The sequence below is a fragment of the Eurypyga helias genome, unplaced genomic scaffold (genome assembly GCF_000690775.1).
Source record: "Eurypyga helias isolate BGI_N326 unplaced genomic scaffold, ASM69077v1 scaffold23432, whole genome shotgun sequence".
NCBI lineage: Eukaryota > Metazoa > Chordata > Aves > Eurypygiformes > Eurypygidae > Eurypyga > Eurypyga helias.
The window spans coordinates 9143-36819 of NW_010236985.1; the positions used below are offsets into that span (position 1 = coordinate 9143).

At 37.9% G+C, this 27677-nt stretch overlaps 1 protein-coding gene across 1 annotated transcript; it reads left to right on the plus strand.

Moving 5' to 3' along the window:
- Positions 1 to 27677, plus strand: RPS6KA6 (ribosomal protein S6 kinase, 90kDa, polypeptide 6). The gene is made up of 21 exons (XM_010147309.1): positions 1 to 58; positions 3563 to 3679; positions 7593 to 7674; positions 8524 to 8604; positions 9091 to 9170; positions 11988 to 12094; positions 12366 to 12403; positions 13170 to 13312; positions 14134 to 14204; positions 15430 to 15518; positions 15949 to 16013; positions 18576 to 18678; positions 20008 to 20132; positions 20431 to 20556; positions 21107 to 21196; positions 21862 to 22020; positions 22464 to 22625; positions 23021 to 23097; positions 24326 to 24443; positions 26368 to 26508; positions 27398 to 27677. The coding sequence occupies exons 1-21, from the start codon at positions 14 to 16 to the stop codon at positions 27521 to 27523; spliced, it is 2145 nt and encodes a 714-aa protein (XP_010145611.1). The 5' UTR covers positions 1 to 13; the 3' UTR covers positions 27524 to 27677.

Here is a 27677-nt window from a genome sequence, read left to right on the forward strand (position 1 = left end):
AAATGGCCTTAAAATGGCAGATGAGCCTATGGAAGAAGGTGAACCATATTCCTACCACGTAAGTATATTTGATAGATGTTCAGTTTAGACGCTCATTGGCATGACTTCCTTTTCAGGCAAAACTTAGGCGTTCCCGGCTCTTTAATAACTTTGGGACTATCATCTTATCTGACTGGATCTGAAAAGGCTCTCAGTCTCCAAGATGACTTTGGAAATTAGTACCTGGGATGGGGCTGTGCATGCCTTTGCTGGGGAGTTTGCCACATGAGGCTGTGCTTTATGGAAAGCAGATTCTGTGTGCTGGAGAGAGCATTTACAGACCCCTCAACCTCAGCAAATGCTTGGTTCAACCTTGAACCTTTTATACCCTACGTGCGTTAATGGTGTTCCTATTACACTGTCATCTCTTCTTCCTTTGTATGTTTTAGCGTAGTTGCTGTACATTCACCTAGAAGGTACTTAATTCCTGATATTTCAGAGCAGAATTAAGTTTTACACCAGTATATTAATCTGACTTTTATGTAGAAGCATCCCAGATAAACCCTGTTGAGCACTGTTTTTGTCCAGTGCCTTGGTGATGTTATATGTAAGAGGTGCAGAAGAGCAGTGTTCTGTGTGCTGGCTAAATCTTGGACTAGTCTTCTGTCGAATTCTCCATGTGGTGAAATGCCTGTCTTTGCATGGAAAAGTTGTCCACCGTTTTTCCAACACACACATCCATGTATTTCTGAACAGGATCATGAAGGAAGGTACCAAGTAGGTCTTATTGCCAGCTGTCACCACTGCTTTGTATTGCGATAATTACAATTTAAGTGATTTGGAAAATCAACTTTTGGGGGTAGAAACATGTGGTGCTTGGACACTTCCTGGTGTGGAGTAAGTAAATAAACCCTCAGTGTCATGGTCACGTTACATGTAGTGAAGCAAGATGAGCAATGGGTTGTCTCAGTCTTTCACTGTTCTTGAACCAGAAGGATGTTGCTGAGCTTGTTTGTTAGGTGCTTGGGGCTACATACCAGTCAAGCTGTAACGAAGTAAGATGGCACAAAACCATAACCGATTGCGGTTTTCTTTCAGTGCTCTGTCTTCTGTTGAACCTGCTGGGAATAGTCACCTCTTGTGCGAGGCGACTCAGGAGCTGGCACCTGAAATAGATGTGCTGCTCAAGCAGCAGAGCCCAGAATCAGATAACCAAATCTGCAGTTCATGGAGGCCACACTAGGAATGAAAACGAAACTGGCTTACATATTTGTTCAGCTCTTTACCTGCTCATTTCTTGTTGACGATGCAGAGGTCTTTTTATACTTCAGTCATGCCAATTTTTAGTTCTTTAATGATAGTTAAGTAGATGAAATTACATAGACATCTTTAGTGAAGGTAAAACACTTTATAAAAAATAACTCATTTCATACATCTTAAGTTATTCTTTATTTGCGTGGAAAACATTTTCATCCTCAGTTCACATTTAGAAAAACTGTCAGTCTCCCCAGCAACCACATGTGATGTCACAGGCTAATGACTCAAGGTGGGTGATGAACAGAAGAGCAGGTGAACTTTAAAGATCCTTTCTCCTGCAAAGGTTCACAATGTTAAGGAATACAAATTAGGATGGTGAAGTAAAAAGGCTTCTAAATAGAGTATTTGCATATTTCATAGAAAGAACCAGCCATTAAGTCTGTTGTACAACTTGGTGTTTAACTAGACAACTTGCTGCTTTCATCTGTTGTGGATGACTTGAAATGCTAGTGTTCTTACCTGCCTTAAATTCCAGGCATGTGCTTAAAAAAATAAATAAAAATTAAGATATGTATTCATAGGAAAGATGCACATATATGTGTAGACAACAAGATGAATGGATGAACTGAAGTTCTGTCATCAGTGTGTCACCTGTTGGGTTTTTTTTGTGAACACAGAAGGAAATAAAAGTAGCTTAGAGTGTGAATTAAAAGAATTAACTTTTGTTATCCGTCAGTGTCTTGTTTTAATATCTACCTTTGCATGGGAAGCAGGCAGAACAAACAAGCCTTTTCCAGGAAGAATATGAAATAAGAGATGTAGGGGAGGGGAAAGGACTCATGCAATTATAGCTGGACTACAGTTCGTGAATATATTTCGATGTTAGTTAGAACTCCTTTCTCGCTCTGCACAAACAAAGCAATTAAGGCATAGACAGCTAATGCAATGTGTTGATTGCTCTTCTTTGTATTATTGCAGTAAGTACGTACACATTTAGATGATCAGATTTCTACTCTGAATTTCTGTATAAGCCCACCTAGAGAATTTCATCAAGATACTTCTGTATCAAGTCTGATAACACTGTCTTCTTGCTGCCCAAGACCATGTGTTACTTTTCTATAGTCAGGTTGACTACAGAATGATATTTTTTCCTAAAATCAACTGTTTCATCAAGTGGTCAAGTCTGTTTCTGGTGGTGTTCGTACTTTTCATTGAGGGAGAGCAATGTACTGTAGGTTGGTAGGGTGTTTTTCTGGTCTCTACTGAAAGAAGCTTTCAAGATGAAGACCTAAAGAAGAGGATAGGAGAACAGTTAATAATCATCTGGATACCCTAAAAGAGAAGTACTGCAAGTCAGATGGGATTTTCAGTTGTGATTGTTTGTGGTGTACCAGAAGTTCATTGGTATTCCTGGTAGGGCTGAGGGGTGCTGCTCCTTTTCTACATGCAAGCCGCAGTTGCGGTTGTAGGCCTTAGCATGTAGTTTGTAGTTGTTTTGGCTCACAGAAACTTCTCTTACACCATAAAAGCTGCAATATATCATCTGATTTGTTTTCATCATGAATGTTTGTCTTTTCACAATTGTAGCTGCTGTGCCATGTTTTAATAAAGATTTTAATCTAACAGAATTCAACGGAACCCTGAATCTCTAACCTGCATCAGAATTACCCTTGGCTTTCTGAAGGAGGTCTCCATACAGGATAGTCTTTCCATGAGCTCTGCACCCCAGAGCTGTGTTTCTTTTGTTGGATGCAAGAATTTTTAGAGTTCTTAAGATGACTCATCTTATTTATGCTCTCCAAATGATGCATATTCCTTTACCACTGGATGACCATATTTATTATTTGCTGCTGTGAAAAGCAATAATTACTTAAAATGACAAAATTCAATTTAGCTTTCATTAAGACTATTTCAGGAAAGTGAAAGAGGAGATGAGTAATTGCTGGGAAAACTAAAGGCTGCTAAAACAGAGGTGAAGCACTGAAGGATCATCTTAGACTTGGTTTAAAAAAAAATCTGTGTATTTCTTTCATGTAGGAAAATCTGTCTTTGCTGTAGTTGTAATATTTGTGATAAAAGGAAATGAGCATTCATTGAGAATTTTACTTCAGTTTAGAAATTTTAGCTGCATTTGTTTAAGGAGGGAAGGATGGGAAAAATCCTCATTTGAACAGCTTGTCTTTGTGCCTTATTAGAATTTCAAATATTTTATTTAAAAAAAACCCAACGCAACCAAGAAGATCAGGCATTTACATGCACTTCTAATAGGAGTTGCTTAATTCATGCCTGTTCATTGTTGCATTTTTTGTTTGCCTTGAAATAATAGGATGAAGGAAGCGTGAAAGAAATTCCTATTACACACCATGTAAAAGAAGGATGTGAGAAAGCAGATCCAGCCCAGTTTGAACTACTTAAGGTTCTTGGACAGGGATCCTTTGGAAAGGTAAGATAACAAACCTTGTTTTCATTTGGTGTCCACTCTGAACCTGCTTTGTCTTACTAATGTTTTACTTTACTTGTTTCAATAATGCTTCAAGGTTAGGCATAAACCTCACAAATCTGAGTACAGATAGATATGCTTGTGGAAATTGCCCTGTTTTGGAGGAAGCTATCCATCCTGTCTTGCAGGTGGTTGATGTGGGTTGTTTCTTGTTTTCACTATGATCGCCTTTCTCGTTGGTTTGTTTTGTTTTTTTTTTTTAAGAGGAAAAGCACTATTTTTCTCCATAAACCTTTCCAGGCAGTCAACCTGGGAGGGGTTAGCTCAAGTACAATTTTGGATAAGAAAGACAGTGGTGTAGCAGAGTCATTGAGGATGTTGGAAACATTACTGACAAATTTAATCTTTTCACAGTCTTGCTCTGGTGCCAAGGAGAGCACTGTTTATAGCAGGACACAAATCATATGGGAGGCAGAGAGGCAACAGCCTCATACTCTAGGACGAAGGGTGAGTCAGTAGCAAGTTTTAGGAGGTCTGCCATGGAAAGTTCCAGTTTGCTTTAACTGAACAGGGAGGCACATTTGCGGTTCATCTGGACTGGCATCTGCAGCTTCGTGGGAGCAGTGGCACCAACAGCCAGGGATATTACCAGCTGGGTCATGGTTAGGAGTGTTTTTGATGCAGCAGCTCCGGTGTTGTCAAGCTCTGTTTACCTCATGCCATGGCTATTTGAAATAGCTGTGGTGGTTTCAACTGCCTCAAGACTAGTGCAGCATCTCGCGAGGAATCGGAATGAGCAATATCTCTGTTCTGTGTAGGTTGCCTCGCATCTTCTGTAGTTTAGGCTGGTGCTTGTGAGGCACCAGCACTGTAATAAATATGGATAGTCATTTAAGGAGAGGACAGTGATTCCTTTAATAATGGTACTTGCCATGCAGTGAATGTTTGACTTCTTTCAATACATGAAAACTGCATTGGTGTAGATATGGAGGAGTGATTGGGGTAATTTGGAACTTGAACCAAAGTAACAATAAAGTAAATAACCTGGGGAATATATTTCAGTTTTTATTTTGCTGTATTTTCCAAGTGAGCTACAGCTAAAAGACACTAAATCAACAATTACTCAAAGCCATATTTCTTCTATAACCTATTTTTTGTTAAAATAATTCTTGTAATGTGTCACTTGGTGTCACATTACAGAAATGAAATTAAGAATCAAATGTCTCAGGCATTAATTTGAAACACATTAATTGAAATATTAATCCTAGTGGGTAAGAAGCTTATTTTTTTAAAAACTGACTCTTAAATCAGGTCTTTTGCAACACAAAAAATAGACAATCAGCTTTACATATGTTTCCATTTTCCTGTCCTACTGATTTTTGTCTATCTCATGGCAGGAACAAACCTCTGTATAGAGTTGTATGAGGATTAAAAAAAAATCATACATTAGGAAGGCATTCCGTGAATAAGTGATGATTTAGAAAATAGACTTTAAAATACTTCTTAATATTTTACAGCTTAAGAAACATCTCTTTAGCTGGTAACTTTAGTTGCCAATTCTCTCATACACTTCTCGTCTTCAGAGACTAAAAGGCTCCTTTCATTTATTACTCCTGACTTGAAGTGTCTTAAGCTGTCTTACGGAAAAAAAAAACATCCGGTAGAGACATCTTAGCCCTGACTCTTACCTCACAAAGTTCACGCTTCTGATAGTGTAAGGAACACTCTGGCTTGGGATCCCACCAGCCTGGTGAGATGACTCTTTGGAACTTTGAAACCTGGCAGTACTTGCTTCAGGAACCAACTGTTGCACATCTGAACAGAGCTCTCTTTATCTAATATTTGTTGCTTTCTATTGGAAAGAAAGAACTAACAATGTGACTCTTACCTCACAAAGTTCACGCTTCTGATAGTGTAAGGAACACTCTGGCTTGGGATCCCACCAGCCTGGTGAGATGACTCTTTGGAACTTTGAAACCTGGCAGTACTTGCTTCAGGAACCAACTGTTGCACATCTGAACAGAGCTCTCTTTATCTAATATTTGTTGCTTTCTATTGGAAAGAAAGAACTAACAATGAGGATCAATGGCTGCTGCCTTCATGGTGTTTTCTCTCTCCAGTTATGCTTCTGGGGATCCCCCTCTGGGTTTAGCAAACACAAGGTTTGTTAGCCTTGGCCTAGTGTAGTACTACAGCCCATCCTCTACCTGTCTCTTCTGCATCTGTGCAGGGTTCAACACTGCTTCACAGAAGTAACGGGTTAAGCCTTGTGTCTGTTACTGAGTTTCCCTCTTCAGCCCTTGGTAATCTTCTGAGGCTTCAGCCCCCAGTCTGCCGAAAATGGCTTTCGGTTCCTGAGGCGAAGCGCTTTGCGCAGTATGTGCCTTGATTGTGCTTTACAATTGGACAAGCCACCATTCCACCACCACAAGATTTGGCTTATGGAGACTTTGCTAAGTTGAATCAATGGTGCTTGAGTAATTGTCAGTGGCAGCTGGTTTGGTCCTTATTAGCTAGAATTTGTAACCTGTACATGCATTACATTCACACAAGCTACAAATTTTTGAACACTAAAATATTTGTATATGCTTATTAATGTTTTATAATTGTGACTATTAATCTACAGATGTTTTCTTATTTGGTGGTGTTTGAATTACTCCCTTTACTACTTGAGCATCAATGTCATACGAGGGCAGTACTGTAGGTCAATCATTAGGCAAAACTTAAACCAAAAAGCCTGATAACCTTGAAACACAATGACATTTTTCATCTAACCAGAGCTTAAAATAAAAATGACCCCTCTCCCAACCCTGAACAGTTTAATCGGTGACAGCATATGAATTGCTGATCCTAGAATGGAAATGTTGACATGTTTATTTCGTTGTTTCTTAAAATAATTTCTAAATATTTAATAACTTCCAACACAGTATATATGTAGCTAAAGCTAGTGTCGATGAAAATCTGAACAAGGTAAAATCAGAGGCAATTTTGGGTAGCTCTTGGCGTTCTCTTGTGACTTGTACTTTTCTTTTCTACAGTACAAACATTCCTCATAACTAATAATTGCCATTATAAGAACAAATTGGAAACAGGAGCACATACCAAACAGTTTTGTAAATTGAAAGACGTAGTAGTTGGAACAGTAGTCAGTAGGCTACATGTATTTGTACTGCATTAGTCTGTCTAATACTATGCTTTTGTTAGATGGTATATAACTTGACACCATCTTTAAAACTCCTCTGGAAAGAAAAGAGTAGAAAAACCTGTTGGAGTTGCTATTACATAGGGAAAGGGTGCTCTGATCTTAAATGGTGAGGCTTCCTTGCTTCGGTCTCGCCATTCTTACAGAAATCAAAAATATAGCCTGTTACATATTTGAGGCTTGGGTCTTTGACCTCAAAAATTTCTTAGGATGTGGCAGACCAGGCAGAATTGTCATTCTCCAAGAGAATAATATATACAGAAACACATTTATCTTATTTACTTATTTGATAAGTACTTATTTAAACGGCTTGCTATAGGAAAGAAAGTATAGTTCATGATCAACCTGCATACTTACGAGAGCTTGGTGTTGCGTGTACTTCAGTCTGATTACGGGAATGCAATTTTGTCCTGCTTTTAAAGATGTGTACTTAGGAAAGACCACTGAAAGCTGTCTGAGATTAGTAGGAGGTTTGTAAAGGCTTTATGATAGTTGCTCATTCGATTATTAAGCTTGCCTATGCCAAAGACATACTATGAATATTTGGTGTCTTTTAATTCTTTGGAGGTTTGGAAGAATGGGATCGGACTAGGGACATCCTATCTCCTTGCCTACGTCAATGTAGTTAAAAGGAAAGGCATAATAATGGTTTTTAGTCAGGTTTACATAAAATATTTTTAGCAGAAATTTTATAAGTGGTGTTTATGTTATCAGGTCTTCCTTGTACGGAAAATAATTGGTCCTGATGCTGGGCAACTTTATGCAATGAAAGTATTGAAGAAAGCTTCTTTAAAAGGTAGGTGTGTCTCTTGAATTGGACCTTTAGAAAGCGATTTTCAGTGCACCTGTGTCTCTTAAATGAGTCTTGTAAATACTTCTGTTTAAAATAATTCTTTAAATCTTAAATAATTTTTAGTGAGTTCATAACTCACTAAAAATGACAGTAGCTTTTTTTCTAGAATAGTTTGTAAGTTCATGTTTAAGAATTATTTTTAAATCTGGCCAGATGACTTTATTTATGTGGTAAAAAAGTACTCTTTCAAAGTTGAAAATGGCACTTTTTAATTCTGTTTAGTCTTTTCATTATATTAAAAGAAAGTAATTTCATTTAAAAATTTGCTTCTTTTTTCCATTAAGGTAACATTTTTAACCACAGTAGCATTCTAAGTCATTCTCTCCTATAGGTACCATAGCAAGCTACCTTACTGTTTTGACTTTCAGAAGGCACTTCAGTGGATGCAACTCCACTGTGTGTAAATAGGGACTGTTACTAGTTGAAGAGAAAAAAATAATCTTAAAAGACAGAAGATATATATTCAGTAGACATAGTTAATTCAGAGGTTGAATTTAGCTGCCTCGAAATGTCGGTGTGAGCTTTTTTTCTTGAATGTACTATGATTCACAATATATTGGGCTGTGTTGGAAAAAAAAATGAAGATAATAAGGAAGCTGGGATGTGTATGAAGCAAAGTAGAGTGTTACTGTCTGAAAGCAGGTGTTTTGTGTGAGGCTTAAAAATTAAAAACGAACAAGGCAACAAGAAAAGTATTTCTTTAGACAGCAAAGGCTGCTTAAATGCTAGTGTCTGCTCCATTTGTATTATACCAAATACATTTTTTTCATACTATTTTTTTTTTCTCCTCAGTTCGGGATAGAGTTCGTACAAAAATGGAGAGAGATATATTAGTAGAAGTAAACCACCCGTTTATCGTCAAACTGCACTATGGTTGGTATTTCTTCTTTTGCTACAGTTTCTTTTGAAGACATTGTTGATGTTCTTTCTCAGTTTTGTAGTGTCCAAATTAGGTTCTTGCCAGTTGAAATGAGAAGGCTAAAAACGGCATGTAAATACACACGTGTGTAAAAGTTTCAGGTTTAAGTCCTTTTGAAATTAAAGATTTCCTGAGAAATTTGTACAAGTTTTGCAGAGATTGCTTTTACTTTTCATTGACTAAAACCAAAACACAGTAATTCACATAGTTGGTGCTTCCCTGTTTGACAAAGGGGAAATCAAAGAACAGTATTTTAATCATCTCTTATGACTAATATTGGCTTCTGTGAAGAAGCAAATAACCATTCAATAAATTACCTCATGCTGCTGAATTATTTCAGTTCCAAAACAGAAGTATTGCTTTTTACTGACATTTCCAAGTTGTAAAAGCATTCAAGTCTTTGTCAAACAACTATTGAACTTTTAATTTTTTTTTTAAAGCCTTTCAGACTGAAGGGAAGCTGTATTTAATACTGGATTTTCTCAGGGGAGGAGATGTATTCACGCGATTATCCAAAGAGGTAAGTACCTAAAATTTTGTCTCCACTCAGTGTTAGGCAGGTGGGATTTTTTTGGCAGTGTAGGGTTGTCTTCTGTAGCTGTTTCCCTCATAATTCTTGTCATAGTCAAGTTATTAATAACTTAGTTGGGCTTCCCTTACATATTCTAGGATTTATTCTGTAACCTTAAGAAAAGTGTGTGTTGATTAGTAGCCCTAGTTTTTTTCTTTGATATCTACGAAGTTCTGTCTAAAAATGTTTTGTTGCTTGGAAACATAACTGAAGTAAATTAAGATTTTAGCAATAAAGACAAGGGGGTGTATAGTTCTGATGCTCATAGTCAGCTTAGATGCTCCTGGAAGCCTAACCTATAGCAGGTTTCTGCTGCATTGTAAAATTTCGTAATGCTGTAATACAAACCTTAATGCTTAATCTCACGAAGGGTGAACACTGTGGATTTTTGAGACCACATCCCTGCATCTAACATTGACATGCAACTGCAACTTCAGTTCTTAATTTCTATTTTTGCTTTCTGAAGAGAGCCTCAGAGGAGGGAATATGATGCAGCCTGTATTTTTTTTTTAACATTTGTCATCAAATATTTATGTTTCCTTAAGTATTATGAACATGCTTATAAGACTTATTTTCTTTCTGCAAAACTTTCATAAAGATCTAAATTTTTAATGGCAATGTCTCAAGAACTTCACAGTAAGAGAGCTTTTCAGTGTTTTCACCAGAGTAAATTCCTTTATGTTGCTAATGCCTAGGAAAAGCCACTTTCTTAAATGAGAAAACTGGGTATCTGACTGTTCATTTTGGGTTTTTTTGTGACGTGGAGGTGGTTGTATCCCTAGTATGTAAGGCCATGAACCAGTTTGAGTTTGGTTTTTTTCATCCCCATATTCTTTTTGAAAAAATAGAGCTTTACTGTAGGAACAGGAAAGAGAAGGAAGAACTTCCAGGAGGTTTTTGTTTTCCTCTTTTATAAATAGCTGACCTTGGGAAAACATGTCTAAGAATTGAGCTCCAAGTTAATAAACCTTGAGGCTAAAATGGAAGTTGAAAGCTTAAACAAAGTGACTGACTTGCAAAGACTTATTGGAACAGTAGATAGGAGAGAGGTCAATCTCTGTTTTGGTACAGGATGTCTAATTATACAGGAAATTCTGGTTTAGCGGGAACAACTATTCTTTTGCACTAACACAGCTGAGATTACCACAGCCTAGGTGGTTGAAAGGCATACGCATTCCCTTTGGGAATAAAGAAGTAATAATTATGAAGTTTTCCTACTGTTAAGTGTCCAGTTGTTTTTTTGGAAGGCTTCAGTTGCCTTCTGTGATGACTTTTAAACACTTACCTGTGTATATAGATAAGAAAAAAAATTAGGCCTTTTTATTTTCTGGTAGGAAGGCAAGATATTTTCAGGAGTGCATGGTAAAACACAGACAGTGGGCAATACACAAGGGTAGCTTCCCCGTGGCAATTCATACTTTCTATGCAAGGATTATTTTAAATTAATTGGGTTTAGTATGAGGTTATTGAAACTCTTTTGCTGGCCTTTACATTCTAATGTGGGTATGAGAGTTTCAGCTGTGGAAGTGAAATGAGTAATGGAGTTTTCATTGGTAAAATTTAATGAAGTTGAATTGCATTGTATTTGATTTGATACAGAAAGCAGTTTTAAATGAAGTTGTTATTGGGAGATTGTAGATTACCATTTAGCATCGCTGTATTCTGAGATTTGCATTTTGCCTATTCCAAGGAGTAATGATACCCGGGGTTTCCTCTTGCCCTTTTGGATATAGATGAAAAACAGTATCAATATTCTTCATAAAATCAAGGTGAAGCATTATGTAGCATAACAACTCTGTTGTTTGTACAATGTTAATGCGTGTCACTATGGAAATTAGGAGTTGTCATGATTTAATCCCAGCTAAAACCTGCACAAAAATAGTTCTGTTGCCAGTAGAAGAGTTACATGGCGCGATTCAAAGTATTGATCGGTTGGTTTACTGCTGAATCAGTGAGCTTAGTTAATCCAAGTCTTGTTAGCCATCTACTGCGCAGCTGAGATGGCTGTTCTCCCTGTTCCTGGGGTTCTCAACAAACAGGAATAGTTCACCTAATTTCTGGAACTGAATTTGAGGTTTTAAAAGTTACTGGCTTCTCCAGTAATTTGTAGAACCTGACAAGAGCCAGAGCAGTTGTTATTCTTGAACATGAAATGAGAAGCAACCTCTTGAGCATTTAGGACAGAAATGCATCTTCCTACGATGGTCTGTCGCAAGGTCAGTCAGTTTTTCAGCATCTCACAAGGGTTCTTCAAATATATTTTGTCTAAGAGCAGTGTAGGTTCTTCCTTCAACTCCCACTACAGATATGTCACTATTTTCACAAAATGTTTTATTTTTGCATACTTTTTTCTAAATTATTCCTATTTTTCTTTCTAAATACTGGTGATGTGAATTCAGAGACAGTCACCCAATACAGCAGTTGTATACTAAATTTTATGATGCAGTGGAAAGCAGTCTGTGTAGGATTGTGGAAGGAGTGCTGGTGGCCAGTAATACCTACTATAATTAAATTTATTACCTTAATACTTAGCTAATGCTCTGAAGTAACTGCTGATGATTAAGTATTGCAAGTAGTTCTTTTGTATAATTGATGGTTAGCCTGTATTAGCACATCATTTCTGTTAGGTGAATTCATGAATTACGAGATCATATGGTACTTATACAACTTACTTTGAAATTTAGGCAGACAGGACTATTTTTTTTAGATTGCAGTTTTAAAAACTGAAGACAAGATCAGAAGGTAAATCTATACAGTTCTTATTAGGTTATGTTTACAGAGGAAGATGTGAAATTCTACCTCGCAGAACTGGCCCTTGCTTTGGATCATCTTCACAGCTTGGGAATTGTATACAGGGACCTGAAGCCAGAAAAGTAAAGTAAAATGTATTTTACCACTATTATGTGTATTTTGCTTGTTGCTTTGCATTTCCACTATAGCGATATAAAAAAGTAAAATTATTTTTGTTAGACTATGTCTAACATATAAAATATAAAAAAATATATCTGTGACTTTAATGAAATAATATTGGCTTGTTAAGTTAATTACAGAAGTTGGAAATCAACATTGTTGACTGTTATATTTCAAATGTTACATGTAAACATTCCTCTTTGTGTATTGGTGAATGTGAATTTTAATTTTCAGCATTTTGCTTGATGAAGCAGGACATATCAAGTTAACAGGTAGGTAACATTTATTGGTATAGCACTTTGAACATATTTCTTTATAAGCTTTTAGTTATAAGCCTAAAATATCTACAGTGATGCCTGGGGTATATGTGAGTCAGTACTTAGCTGTTTAGAGGTTTTTTAATTGGGTTATTGATTAGCAGTCATGGGACCTTCAGAGCCTGGTCTTGAGAGTTGGGCTAATATCAAGGCCTTATGTATTCAATGGCATTGTTCAAACAAGGGGAAAAAAGTATTCTGTGAATAAAATGAGCAGACATGCAAGACTTCTTTACTGAAGTCAGGTTGCAGAACCATGTTGTCTTATGTAACAACATTATTTTTAGTATGATTTTATTTATTCATCATTTTTATTTATTCAGTAATACTAGACCATGCAGACTTTGTTCTCTTTGAAACTCATTTTTATTTGTATCCTTTTTTGTGTGAATAAAGCAGGCAGTAACCAGAGAAAACGAGAACTTTTGGTTATCTCAAGCCTCTAAATGTGTAATATTTCAAATACTAAGTTGTTGTTTTGAGTAGTAATATTGATGGCTAACCATCAGTTTAATGGTTTTGATGATATGTGGTAATCTAAATGTCTCAAGGTGTCTGTAGCTGTCTGCAGCTTCTCGTTTCTTGAAGAGCTAGGATAATCACTATTCCTGAAAGCAAGAAGATAAAAGCTGCCAACACTTTGATTTTGAAATACCATATACAGCACTGTGTTGTTCTGAATTTCTTTACTGGCTGTATTCTTGTAATGCTGTTGTTGTAGACTTTGGACTCAGCAAAGAATCAGTAGATCAAGAGAAGAAGGCCTATTCTTTCTGTGGTACTGTAGAATACATGGCACCTGAAGTAGTAAACAGGCGAGGGCACAACCAGAGTGCTGACTGGTGGTCCTTTGGTGTTCTCATGGTACTGTATGCTTCATTGCTTACCTTGCTTAAGGTCACAAATACACTGCATATGTCCAATGTGAAATGATGTGTTTAGAATAAGCTTGTCCAGATCTAACTATGAATGCTTGGGTAAGGGGAGGAGAGAACTGAATAACTGAATTGCCACTAAAATGCAACTCATTAGGACAAAATCTATTTTTCACCTGTTCTGCTCCGTAAGGAGTACTTATCAGGAACCACAAAAATCGTATGTGTAGACCATTAGTAGTTCAGAACAGTTGTAGTCAGTGTGAAATCAGTTTGTATATTTATTTTGCATGGTACTTGGTAGTTAAAGATAAAAACCTGATGACTTGGTTTGATGGAATGTTAGTTGCATTTTTGTAAGAGTAAGCCTGTTGAATGAATACTGCAGGGGAGCAGTGAAATAAGCCAGTACCTGCTAGCACTTAGGCCTTGGCTGTGATGTGCTGGAGCATCAGGCTGAAATATGCACATGGGCATGAAAAGTAAAAGGCTGATTTAGAATTTATTCTTCTTGCTGTTTCCATTGTACAGCAACGTTTAAAACTAGGTTACAGAGGGGTTTTTTATTACTTTATTGCAATAATTTATGGATATAAAATATTCAAACATCATCATTAAATTACTCTTGTCACTTATCATGTAAATTGCTGATGAAAACAAAATTTTACATTTCTGAAGGTTTTTGATAGTCTTTTAAAAGCTCAAGCCAGTATGCCTAATGTAGCGATAGGGGAGAGTACAGTACTTAACGCTTTGTTTGAGCAGTTGGGGGAAGAAGTGTTGATTTAGATTAACATTTGTTCTTTTCAGTTTGAAATGCTTACTGGTACGCTACCATTTCAAGGTAAAGATCGAAATGAGACTATGAATATGATACTAAAGTAAGTATATCTTCTTGCTATTTGGAAAGTCAGAAAATGTCATTTTAAAGATGTTCTAACAGCTTGTTATAACTCCTTAAGAGCATTCAGCTAGAAGAGGAACAAAAAAGCTGAGCCCCCACCAATAACACTTAGATCCCAGACCATGCAAAATACTATGAAGTATCTACAGGAATCAGAGTCTGAGATGAACATGTACTTTCCTTGTAGGTCTATAATAAAGATAAAAACAAGAACAGTAAATTAGACCAACTTGTTTACCACTCATGTTGTACTCTCTTGCTGCTGTTACAGCACACCTTATTTTGTAAGCAGTAGTTAATCAGGTGTTGCTTTGTGTACCCATACACAGAGTGCACTTATGTGCTCACACTTTTCATATTAAATTACCTCAGTTACAACAGAAGCTGTCTAACAAGACAAACTGGGTAAACTGGTGATTAGTGAGTGAGGTTGTTGGGCAAATAAGTTCTCTTTATTTGTGTTTAGCTAAGAATTAATTACTTTAGACTACATGCAGAGCCTTGGGCCTTTTGAGGAGGTGATAGGGAAGAGGGTGAGAGAAGCTCTGTTTTTACCAACATATAGCAGTTTGAACTTAGCCTGAGTATGAGTTTATTGTGATACTACCTGTGAAAGCAGATTGGTTAGATAACTAGCCTCACTTGGAGCTGTAAGTGATGCTGTGGTTCGGCAGAAGAATTTCTTGCCTTAACATAATTTTTTTCATAAAATAAGCTTGGTAAAGTCAGTAAGCTTTTATATAATGGCTTAATGAACCTCTTCTCGAGGCCCTTGCTTCCAAAGGAATATTAGCAGTTGTTTCAGGGGCAAGTAATTTGGGATTTGGTGAGTCTCTTCTGGCGTTGAGTCTGGTAGAGGTAGTTTGTTGATAACTTCCTGGTGATGTGAAGGTTTCTGTGAAAATACATATGTACTCCTGAGATATTTGTTTTATTTGAGCATAAAGCTTGTTCTCAGGGCTTTGGTGAGGTTTGGGGTTTTTGGTCTGGTGGGGGGTTTTTTGTTTGTTTTGTTGTTTGTTTTGTTTTTTTTTTTTTTAAATCACCCATATAATGGAAAACTTAAAAGCTGCTGACTTAAATGTGTACACTCAAGTCCGTAGAATAGGTCCTTGATACACCAAACTCTGCAATGAAGTCTATGTAGACATTTTCTAGTAAGATATATTTCTTCCTCTTACTTGTTCTCTGTTTCCCTTTAGAGCAAAACTTGGAATGCCTCAGTTCCTCAGCCCTGAAGCACAAAGTCTTCTGAGGATGTTGTTTAAAAGAAACCCATCAAATAGATTAGGTTGGTTCATTTCTTTGGATCTTTGAAATAGAAGTAGTTGCTAGTGACTCTCAAGCTCTGGATGGTCAGTAAGATTTGGTCTTAGAGACCGTATCTTCTCAGCCTGGATCATGACTTCCTGGGTTTGGCTAATAAATGATTACTTTCTCGGACCAGTGACACTTTAGCAGTGAGCCATAGCTTTGACAGCGTCAGAGCAAAGAATATTGACACTATGGGCTTCTTTATGGGCTTCTTGTGCTCTGTTTGCCTCCCTGATGAGGTGTACGAAACTTGATTGAATATTTTACATTCTTGGAATATTTCTGTATTTACAGTTCCCTCAAATAACCATGTCTAAAAATTTTGCATAGAAATTAACTAATTTTTAGTGCAATCTTTGAAGAAGACTTTACTGTGTTTAAAACACTTGGGTGTTTTCTTTGTTCAGGAGCTGGTTCAGATGGAGTTGAAGAAATCAAGAGACATCCTTTTTTTTCTACTGTTGACTGGAATGTAAGTGCAAAATGACCTGAATGATAAAGCTGTTTTTAATTTTTCTGTGATAAGTATTTGTATCTGAATAGGGCACAGTAAACTGCGGTACTGCTGACTGTTACATTCTGGCTGCTACTATAATCTTACTTGGCACCTGGAGCTGTAGTATTTGTCGTATAGAGAGTATTAATTATAAATCATACATTCACTTTTTAAATAATTAAGAGCTTCGGCGTTCTAAAGCTTAAATTGTCTGTCAGAGCATTTGTATTTGGGAGAAGATGCTGGTGTTCCCTGTGTGTTCCCTGTGTGCAAGAGTCATAGAATCATAGAATGGGTTGGAGGGGACCTTCAAGCCCATCCAGTTCCAATCCCCTGCCATGGGCAGGGACACCTTCCACTAGACCAGGTTGCTCAAAGCCTCATCCAGCCTGGCCTTGAAGACATCCAGGGATGGGGCATCCACAACATTTCTGGACAACCTGTCCCAGTGCCTCACCACCCTTTCCGTGAAGAACTTCTTCCTGATATCCAATCTAAACCTCCCCACTTTCAATTTAAACCTGTTCCCCCTTGTCCTGTCACTACAGGCCCTTGTAAAAAGTCCCCCCCAGCTTCCTTGTAGCCCCTTCAGGCACTGGAAGGTGCTATAAGGTCTCCCCGGAGCCTTCTCTTCTCCAGGCTGAACAAGCCCAATTCTCTCAGCCTTTCGTCATAGGAGAGGTGCTCCAGCCCTCTGAGCATCTTCGTGGCCTCCTCTGGATTTGCTCCAGCTGGCCTATATGCTTGTGATGATGTGGGTTCCGCAGCTGGATGCAGCACTCCAGGTGGGGTCTCACAAGAGCAGAGCAGAGGGGGCAGAATCACCTCCCTCGACCTTCCTCCCTCATACTCTTACTCCCTCCCTCCTACTGAAGTCCTCTTCAGTAAGTGTCCGTCTAGTCCTTCCATCAGCCCACAAAAACTCGCTGTGACTAATTCTCTCTGACACTTCTCTAGTAAGCCCGACCATGTTCCTATTTTATCAGTCATTCCATTCACAAGTGAAGTATTGACTCTGGTGCTCAGAGAAGATCAGGAGTCTCTGCAAGTTCATGATTGCTTGCTTAAATTTTTAATGGGCACCTTGATGCTTTTCCCCTGTGATTCTCTAATCTTTTGAGATGTGTTTCCCAGAAACATTCTCAAAGCCTTGGTGCTGTACATCAAATAAATTCACTCTGAAAACTCTCCTTTGGTGTAATGCCTACACAAGGATAGACACACTAAATAAGATGTTGCTGTGCTGACAGGACTACCTGCAACGCTAGCCGATACTGTGCTCAACTGTTTCTTTAAAGCCTTGTTGTCATCCTTCTCTTCATCTCTTCTGTTTACTTCTGAGAAAGTGGGTTTTAGCTGTGTTTATGCAGCATCTGCCATGGTCATGATTAGCAAGTAGAGTTTTCAGTAACGGGAAAACACTGTTTCATGTGAGTACGCTTCCTAAGAGAAGGCTGTGTTGTTATGGCTTGACTTCCCTTTATTTTTAAGGGACTGATGTTGAAATAAATACCGGCAAGGATGTTTGAAAGATCTGCAGTTCTAACTCTTTCTTTCTTTTTTCTTTATATTTTTTTCTTAATTTGTCAGTGCTTTGTATTTATTTCACTCTGACAGTGCTGATGACCACGTCTGTATTTTGTCTCGTTATTTATTTGGGATGAATTTGTGGCCCTCTTGCTTGAGTTTTTTGTTTTTATTTGAAATATGTTGCATGTTCTTGTACAGGAAGATTAAATAAAGCAAACTGCAAAAAAAATAGGTCTGAAAGGATGAGAGAAATGCCAAGAAAATGTTCTCAGGACTTCCTGAAATTTGCATGGGGCTTCAACATCATTTGACATGAAATGTTCTTTTTCCCAGCCTTAAATGGGACTTACTGCTGATTTGAGATCATTGGGGCAACGCATTTTTCTAAAGCACGTTGAGTAAGGGGGAAAAAAGGAGCCATTGTTCTGCTTTTCCTTCTTTCCCCCTGACTTAGTTTAGTAGATTAGAAAAATACTGGGATAGAAATTTGAGAATTGACATGTCTCACTCATTTGTCTGGGACCCAGAATAGAAAGGTAAAGGACGATATTCCGAATCTTCCCTTTGGGGTGGGTTTTTCAGAGTTCTGACAGAACAGCAGTGAACCAGGTCTTAGAGGATGGTAGAAGGTGAGATGCAATGTGGCTCTTCCGTGTTCTGAACAAGCCAAAGATGCACTGGTGGTAGCAGCAACCTGCTGTTGTAGTTTAAAAAGTGCAGATCTGGTGCCTGAGGCAGATTCAGAAGAATAAGCAGAAAGAGCTGTGTAGTGTTTGACTTGTTTGGTAACATTTCCCAGAGCGTTTCAAATCAAAGGTACATCTAAGTAACTCATTTTTTCCATCTGTATTTGTGGTTTTCTACTTGCTATATATTATTCAGTCTTTCAGAAAACTGTTTTAATGCATCAGTAATACTTGGGTTGCTTTTCCTTTAGCTCGGCAAAATTACAGCACCCATGGAGGTTTCATTCACTCTTTAATTAATGAATTTGTCCTTTTACTTCAGAAACTGTTCAGAAGAGAAATTCAACCCCCATTTAAACCTGCTTCTGGAAAGCCAGAGGATACTTTTTGTTTTGATCCCGAATTCACAGCGAAAACACCAAAAGGTAATTGTGCATGGTTATAAACTGGTGAGGCCTGTGGGACAAGAGGGGTGAAATCAATGTTACAACAACAAGCTTACTTGGAGAAAAAGCCAGTGACAAAATTAAAAGGAAAAGGTGCAGCAGGGCTCCAGTACTTTGAAGGACTATGTTCTCCTTGGTGGGTTCCTGTTCGTGGAAATGTTCTGCTAAACTTTGCACCAACACAAAAAGGGAATTACTAGCTGAATTATGGTTTCTGGCTATGGTTTAAACTCAGACATACAGGGTATTTGGGGAGGGGTGAATTGTTTAGCACTAAAAGTAACCTAAACTTGATTCCAGCAGTGATTATTTTTGGTATTCCATTGAGAATACCAGTATTCTGTATATTTCAGTATTCCATTGAGAATTACTTGCTTTAACTTTTCTGAGCCTATTCATTATTATCATTATTAAAATTAAGTCTTAAAACTAGCATTACAGTAATCTTTTCGTTTAGCTGTTCCCCTCACTTACCCATGCTGGATTTGACTTTACTCTTGAGAACAGATTCAAAGATAGAGGAGGGTGGGGAAAACATACAGTGAACTGGGTAGCTGTTCACTGGGTCGGTTGTAAAGAAGGTTATGAAAATGTGTCTTTAAAATATCCCTTAGATTATTGCACTACAAAAACTTCCAAGTAACTGAACTTGGAAGCAAAGATAGCAAGAGCAAGACACTTAGTATGCTTGGTATGCTTCAAGTTTGACTTCCGGTGTTCTTTTGTGAATTCTTGTCTTTACTTCTGCATCCAACTTTTAAAATCACTTGGGTTTGTTGGGAGAATGTCTGTGGCTCTAATAGATTATGCAGAATTATCAAGCTCTGCTAACTGAAATCTCAAACTGAATTCAGAGGTGCACAGAATACAGTCTCAGAAAAATCTGGTTCTAGTTAGGCAGCAGTATTACTAGTTGAATATTCTGTATTGCCTCGCTGCTGCCTTGCCAGCAGCACATATACCACTGAAGTAGCAAAATCTGTGGGCACTCCTCTTTGTGATGCAGTCACTGAACCTAAGACTACAATCTCTGTTTCTTTGCTAGTAGTGTTGCTCTTCAGTATACACGTATACATGCACTAGTTCCCGCCATGTTCTGCAGTTTCAGATAAAACCTAGCAATACTTCCTCTGTGTTATTTCGATAAGAGAAGGCAGATAACTGACTAGATAATGATTATTCAACATCTAGCATTGCCCTTGTTTGCTTTCCTTCCCTCAAAATGTTTCTTCCAACATTATTCTCCTGAATGCTAGAAAATGGCCTTGCTAGGATTTAGCCACCCTAATCAAATGTGTATGCCACTAGATTCTCCAGGAGTCCCACCTAGTGCGAATGCACATCAGCTCTTCAAAGGATTTAGTTTTGTTGCAACTACTACCGCTGAAGATCATAAAATATCACCACTCACCAATATCCTGCCAATAGTACAGGTAACTGTTTACTTCTGGGAAACTTTTTTGACATGCCAAAGGTTGACCACTATTATTGTTTACAGTCTGCTCTTTTTGGGCTGGGGAGACTATTACAGAAATTTGCATTTTTAAAATGCTTCCATGGGATATTTTTAAATTTCGAAAAGCAAGTTGGTGTTTTTCTGGAGGCAGAATTCAAAAGAGAGAGTATGGGCAAGCAGAAGAAACTTTTGCCGTTGGAAATGGTATTATGGCAAAGAGCATCTTGTTGCTTTAAGTGACACCTTGTATGTGTTCTGGTTCTTTTTTTTTAAAGCAACTTCATGGAAGCAGCGCTCAGTTTACTGATGTATACGAACTGAAGGAAGACATCGGCGTGGGTTCCTACTCCGTTTGCAAGCGATGTGTACACATAGCTACAAATATGGAATTTGCTGTAAAGGTACTTGGAATAAATTCCACTGTGACAGTTCTGGAATTGTGTAGTAGATTTGTAAACTTCAGTGCATTCATTTTCTGGTTACTGCAGCTGTTAATATGCTGTGGGAAATGACAAACTTTAAACTGTATATTGGCTTCTGTACCTCTTCTGTCCCTGGGTAAAGTTATACCCTTGAGGATCTGGCTTTGCAGCTACAGTCTTGAAGCCTGAAAATACTGCACCATAGTGAGCACACCTGAAATAAAATAAGATGCACCAGGGTGGAACTGGGCTGCGGGGTAGCAGTGATGCTTTAGACAGTCTGTTCCATTTCCTTGTCCACTGGGGCAGAATAGACTCCGTTAATGATACGGTCTTAACTGCCAGGGTAGAGCAAGAAATTAATAAACAGTGCATGTGAAGCTGGAAGATGAATTAGTCATGATTAGTAAGAGGTAATGAACTCTAGATTTTTGTTTTGTTCTGTTGAAGTTAATACAAATACCAAAAAAAATTCTTCATGAAATGGACTGGTTTTAGCCAAGTTTTTTCCTGTCGCTTTATTTTGCAGATAATTGATAAAAGTAAGAGGGATCCCTCAGAAGAAATTGAGATTCTCATGCGTTATGGACAACATCCAAATATTATTACTTTAAAGGATGTATGTACCTCTTTTTCTTTATATCTCTTATTACACAGTAGTCAGTAAATAAATGTAGATGTAGGGAGTTTATTGGTATTCATTAGATTTCTTTTACATAGTAGAATATATTAGGAGAGTAGTACATACAGTAGTGATGAGTATTTCAAGACATTGTCCTGGTACTAATGATTTTCTAAATGCTGTTTAGTGAACCTGAAGTGAGACATGATGTGAAAGTTAGAAATATGGTATTTCCTCTTATTTCAAATGAATGGCTAACATGTTGATAATCTAAATCTGAAGAAAACAGTTGCCTGTTGTCCTGTGTGTGCAAAGATCCAGCAGATGAAAACTGTCCATGGAGGGGAATAACCATAGGGAGTGGTAGGGTTACTCTCCTCTAGTAACTTCTGTTGTTAGACTGAAACATTTAATTCCAAGTCACGAAGTAACGATTGGTTACCTTGACATCTCCCAGAATGGCACCTAAGTGTTTTTATCCTTCATGCTTTAAGGCTCCTGGATTGCAGAATTAAGTTGTTCAGTCCCTGCTGTTTGTGCTTTGTATGTATGTGAATAGGTGAACAATCTAGTCTGTAATTTTCGCATTTGTCAGGATGTGTAATTATAGTTTATATTTTTTAATATATATACACATATGCCCTTGTAAAACTTCTCATCAGGTGTATGATGACGGTAGATTCATATACCTCGTCACTGAGTTGATGAAAGGAGGAGAGCTGCTTGATCGAATTCTCAGACAGAAGTTCTTCTCAGAACGAGAGGCTAGCGCTGTACTGTACACTATAACTAAGACTGTGGACTACCTGCACTGCCAAGGAGTGAGTAATTTCTTCTTTGACACAGCTTCCTTTGCACTTCTAAACAAATGAATGCTTTTTGTTACGTGCTTTAGTTGGCTTGTTCGTAGGGGAAGAAGATTTCTGAGTATTTTATGACCAAGGTGTGTAATGTAAACAACTCATCCTGTTATTCTGGGAAGTCCTTTTGACTCTACTTTTACAGCTTATGAAACAGCAGGTATTTGTTCTCTTAGGCTTGTTGGCAAATGGTTATGTTGGTTCCAGTTGTGTTATCAGCCACTAGGCCTTTTCTCCGATGTTATTTGAGCTAGAATTTTTTGTTACTTGCAAGTTTCACAATTGTGTAGAATTGTTAATAAATCTGTTAATCTAGAAAACAGTTTTTATAAATTGCAAATTATGTACAAACAAATGCACATGCAACTTCTAAATGGTAACTTTTAAAATTTCTTTGTTTAAAGGTAGTGCATCGAGACCTTAAACCTAGTAATATTTTATATACGGATGATTCGAATAATGCTGATTCTATCAGGATTTGTGATTTTGGATTTGCAAAGCAACTTCGAGGAGAAAATGGACTACTTCTAACTCCGTGCTACACTGCAAATTTTGTGGCACCAGAGGTATCTTAAGCTGCCATGTGTTTTCTCTATGCTGTTTTTGATGCATCAAGTGCTTAAACTTTTTAGCAGTGCCTAAAGAAAAGGGAAAAATTCTGCCAGTTTTCCTTAAATATACATACTTCATAAACACTGGTGCATATGTTTATAATAAACCTGCTTTAAAAATAGCAGAATCCACCCTCAAAAATAAGATGTAAGCCTGTTGAGAATCTTAGAGATGATGTTCTGGGAACAAGAAGTATTGTTGATAGCTACTGTAACCTGTGTATCGGAAAATAATCAAACCCCTGAAATTATCCTGGGATTGACTTACCCTTCCTTAGGGTATGTAGTGGTATTGGTTTGGAGTGGGTTCTTAATATATGAAAAGTCTTTTAATGCTCCTTGTTTTATAGGTTCTCATGAGACAGGGTTACGATGCTGCTTGTGACATATGGAGCCTGGGTGTTCTTCTTTACACAATGTTGGCAGGGTGAGAAATACTTCTTAGTTTCTTTGTTTACCTAAAATTCTAGCATGCTGCAGGACTCTATGCGTTCATTAAAACTGTAAGATATTGCCTCATTGATTCCAATGCAGAATGACAAAGACTGAAGCAGAACACAAAGGTGTAAGTACATGTGTTCATAAACTAGGCTTATCTTACAGGTAGGTTCAGTGCTGCCTGCACACTTGAGGAAACGTCTGAACAAAAGGTGTGGCAGGTCAAAAGTGTGGGGGGAGGAATGGTCCAGCATGAATTCCTGTCGTTCCATTTTGTTCATCTTAAGCTCATCAACTGATAGACTAGAATGAACTACTGGCTGACATAGCTCCTAAACTTCGGTTGATGCTGCCGCTTTCTCCTATACCGAACTTTCAAAGTGCTAAGATAGAATGCATTAAGCTTCATTACTATTGTTTGCAAGTTAATTTGAAATGTAAGGAGTGTTATGATGATGATTACTTCACTGGAGTAAGATTTGGGTTTTATAATTAAAACTAACTTGGTACTAGCCTATGATCATAAGAGATGCCAGAACATCATAATACTCCTGGCATTGTTAAAAGGTGTATTTAAGTGATTCGGATCGGTTTTCACGTTTGCCAGTATCTTTTTCAACCTTGTGGTTTCCTGAAAGTAAACCAAACTTACAGGAAACCCTGTAGACTGTTACAAGCCTCCAAAACCCAATCATTTTGTGGTTTAAGCCTCCCAAACTCGCTTAAGTAAAAAACTATTGTGAAAATTTTCTCGTAGCTTTTTCCCAAATGATAGATGTGTACATAATGCTCATTGACTGTCTAATTACATGCACGTAGCCTAAACATGGTATTACTCCAGCTTTATTGGGCCGAATGGCTTAGGGTGCTGTTCAGGTTCGGATTACTTTACATGCTCTGGTAATCTAGCATAATTTGTGTTTATGAATCACTTCTATTTAAAGTCTGCGCTGATTAGAATGCATTATTACAATATTAACGTAAGACATCTTTTTAGTCTGCATTTCCCGTTTATTCTACCTGATTAACCACAATTACAGGGAAGAGAAAATAATAGTTTTGAAGATTAAATGCTAATATAAGAAGTATATAATAGTATATGGTGTGTTTCTGTCAGCAGTGGGATATCTGCTCAGAATGATTCATGAGACTTCACAAATTTCTTGCAGCTTCTTACTTATAACGAGGTGTTTTGTGGTGTGTTTTTCTTTCAACAGCTACACTCCATTTGCAAATGGTCCTAATGATACTCCAGAGGAGATCCTGGTACGGATAGGCAGTGGAAAATTCTCTTTAAGTGGAGGCAACTGGGACACTGTTTCAGATGCAGCAAAGGTGTACATGTGTTTTGTTCTTATATTTTTGTAGAATTCAAATGAACATCTACTGAACTTTATAAACAGACTGATCTAACAGAGTTTGCTATTATTACCTGCAAACTTCATTGCAATGAAGGTCGTCTAGTCCAACCTCCTGCTCAAAGCAGGGTCAGGTGAGAGATCTGTCCCAGTAGCTCAGGCCTTTATTCAGGCTGACTTTAGAAACCTCCACGGGTGGAGACTGAATAGCTTGCCTGGGCAGCCTTTCCAATGCTTGGCTGCTGTAATAAGGAAAAAGCTTCTCTTAATTTCAAGCCAGAACACCTCTTGTTTTACCTGTCCTCTCGTCTCCATTCCTTTGGCCATGCTGACTAAAGGAATGTCAGCTGCCTTGGATGCCAGGTCACGCTGGTGGTTCAGGTTCAGTTTGCTGTCTACCAGAACTTCCTGGTGGTTCTCAGCAAAGCTGGTCCCCAGCCAGTCAGTCCCCACCCTGTACTTTGGTGAAAATTTCTTCCTCTCCAAGTGCAGGACTCTGCATTTGTCCTTGCTGAATTTTGTATGGCTCTGGTTAGGCCATTACTCCATCCTGTCTGCATCCCTTTGGATGGCTGCCCTGCCCTTGAGCTCATTAGCTCCTTCCCCACACCTCCAGTTTGCTGTCCCAGTGCAAACTTGGCAAGAGTGCACTCTCTTCTTTCCCCAGGTCACTGATAAAGATTTTAAAAAAGATAGGCCTCAATACAGGCTTTTCTAATCATCAGTATTTTTTAATTCCTTGTTTTTATTGGACCAAAATCAGGTGTTTGGGATTTCTTAAACAGAAGGATGACTTTTGACAGTTATCTTAGTTCTAGTAGCTAACCAGTATCACATTAATAGGTTAATTTTTTTGTAGTGCAGTTCCTTAAATGGTGTTCAGCGCTGAAGCCGTTGGGTCTGTTGTCTTTGTTAGTGCTTTCGGCAGTTAAATTAGTACTTGTAACAACCAAATAATCTGGCTATCTTGTCAAAAATCTCAATCAGCTTGATTGTACAGCCGTCCTTATTGAAAGACTACATCTCCTCAGCTGCCGTATGTGTTCTCTGGGTTTGGTGGCAGCCTGGTCTGTAGGTAGCTTAGTCACCAGTGTTACCTTTTCTAAAGCTTGGCATTAATATTAAATCTTTTCTTGATCCTTTTGGAGCTGCACTGTTTGTTCATTTTAGCAGGAGTGATTCAGAATACTTGTTGGCTGATGCTGTCTTAGCACAAGTAATTCGCTTCAGTATATTTAAGAATGCTAACATTTTGTACCTAAAACAAAGGGAACATTCTGTCAGCTTGTTCAGATTTTGTTTTCTTTCAAGCTATTCCTGTCTCTGTTCTGTGCCCTTCCCACCCAGCTCTTCCTTTGACCACCGCTGTAATTAGTGGCGTATTGCTAATGCTTCTAAACAGGCAAAACCAAGTGTCCATTTCTGTTGGCTTCACTCTTTCTGTAGCTCCTTGAAGGAAAATTCTGTGATAGCATATCACGGTATATGAGTCCAGTTGTAATATGTAGTCAGCGGACCCCAAATGTGTAGTACGAATGAGATTTGCAAATAGCTTGCTTTCATAAAGAACCGGCCTACTAAATTTTAATAGGCTTTCTAGTCTTTTAAAGATTATATTAATAATAAGGAAACTGAAATATGAACCACAAACAACAGTAAGTTTCTTTACGATAAAGGCTTGCTCAGTTAAACTGATTAAATAGTACAACACATTGTTTTCAGGCTTCTGCGGTGTCAAGGCACAGAATGACCCCATTTATCTGCTGATTTGTGTGTGTGTTTGCATTGTGCTGATTCTTGCCACATGGGGTACTCTTTTCATTGCTGCCGTAATTAATGCGTTAAAATCTGTGTAAGACTGTTTCAACTGACTAATGTGTGTGTCTTTCATTTTTATCTAGGACTTGTTATCACATATGCTTCACGTAGATCCACATCAGCGGTATACAGCAGAGCAAGTATTAAAACATTCGTGGATAGCCTGCAGGGACCAGTTGCCGCATTACCAACTGAACAGGCAAGATGCACCACATCTAGTAAAGGTAAAACAACCTGAAGTCTTGAACCTCGCTTGAGCTGGCAGATACACAATGAATGGGCTTGCCTTTGGAGCTACAGGCAGAGCGCTTTTTTTCTCTTTAGAAAAGAAATTAGCTTTCTTTTTGTTTTCCCTAGTATGTACATATTTAAGATGCATAAACAGACAAATCATTGGTAAACTATTTTTTTTAACTTACGTGTAATGGAAGAGATTGTTCTGGGTGTTTTGTTTTCAAAGATTAACGTATCTTTAAAGAATCTGATTATTCAGTTATCTGAGACCAAGCCTTCCACAGGTCTCCTAGCATTCTTCTTCAAGAAATCTTTTGGGATTTCTTTCTAACTGGCTCACATTTTGCTTTCTTATCATGAATTAATAAACTACGTTACAGTTTTTCCGCCAGTATTTCATCTATTGGCTCTGTATCTGTGATTCTGACTTGCCACACAAACATTCCCCGATATGCAGACAGCTTTTAAGTTGACTTCATTAGTTTTACTGGATTAAAAACCAAAGACCTGTGATAGCTGGTCTTAGTTGTGTTGTGTTCATAGGTCAGGAACTGAATATCCACGTAGGTGGCTGCAGTTGGTAAACTGATGCTAGTTAGTGTTGCTTGGAATATTCTGACCCACGTTAAAAGGTTACTCTTACATCTAAGGTATGTATAATTTAGAGGAAAGAAAAAGAAATGTCAGATACCTGTGCTTAGAAACCTGAAGGATTGGACAATAATTGGGTTTTTTTCAAAACAAACTTTAGAGAATATGCATGCCCTGCCATAAGCAGTGGGGGTTTTCATAGAGTTAATTAAGAATTGCATATTCAGTTGTTTTGTTTTATGATAAAAATGACCTTTACAGCCTTGAATATATTTCTTTGTTCTCTAGGGAGCCATGGCTGCTACATATTCTGCACTGAATCACAAGACATTTCAGCCAGTGTTAGAGCCTGTTGCAGCCTCAAGTTTAGCTCAGCGACGGAGCATGAAAAAGCTAACATCAACAGACTTATAGATCCACTGGGCCACCTTAGCAAACAGAAGCAAGGGGAAAATCCAATCAGTGGCTCGATTTTGCCTGACCTGTGATCAAAAGGCATCTATGGTTTCCTGCTACACTACTTGAATTCTGTAAAAGTCCTTTTTTTAAAAAGAAAAAAAAAAATTCC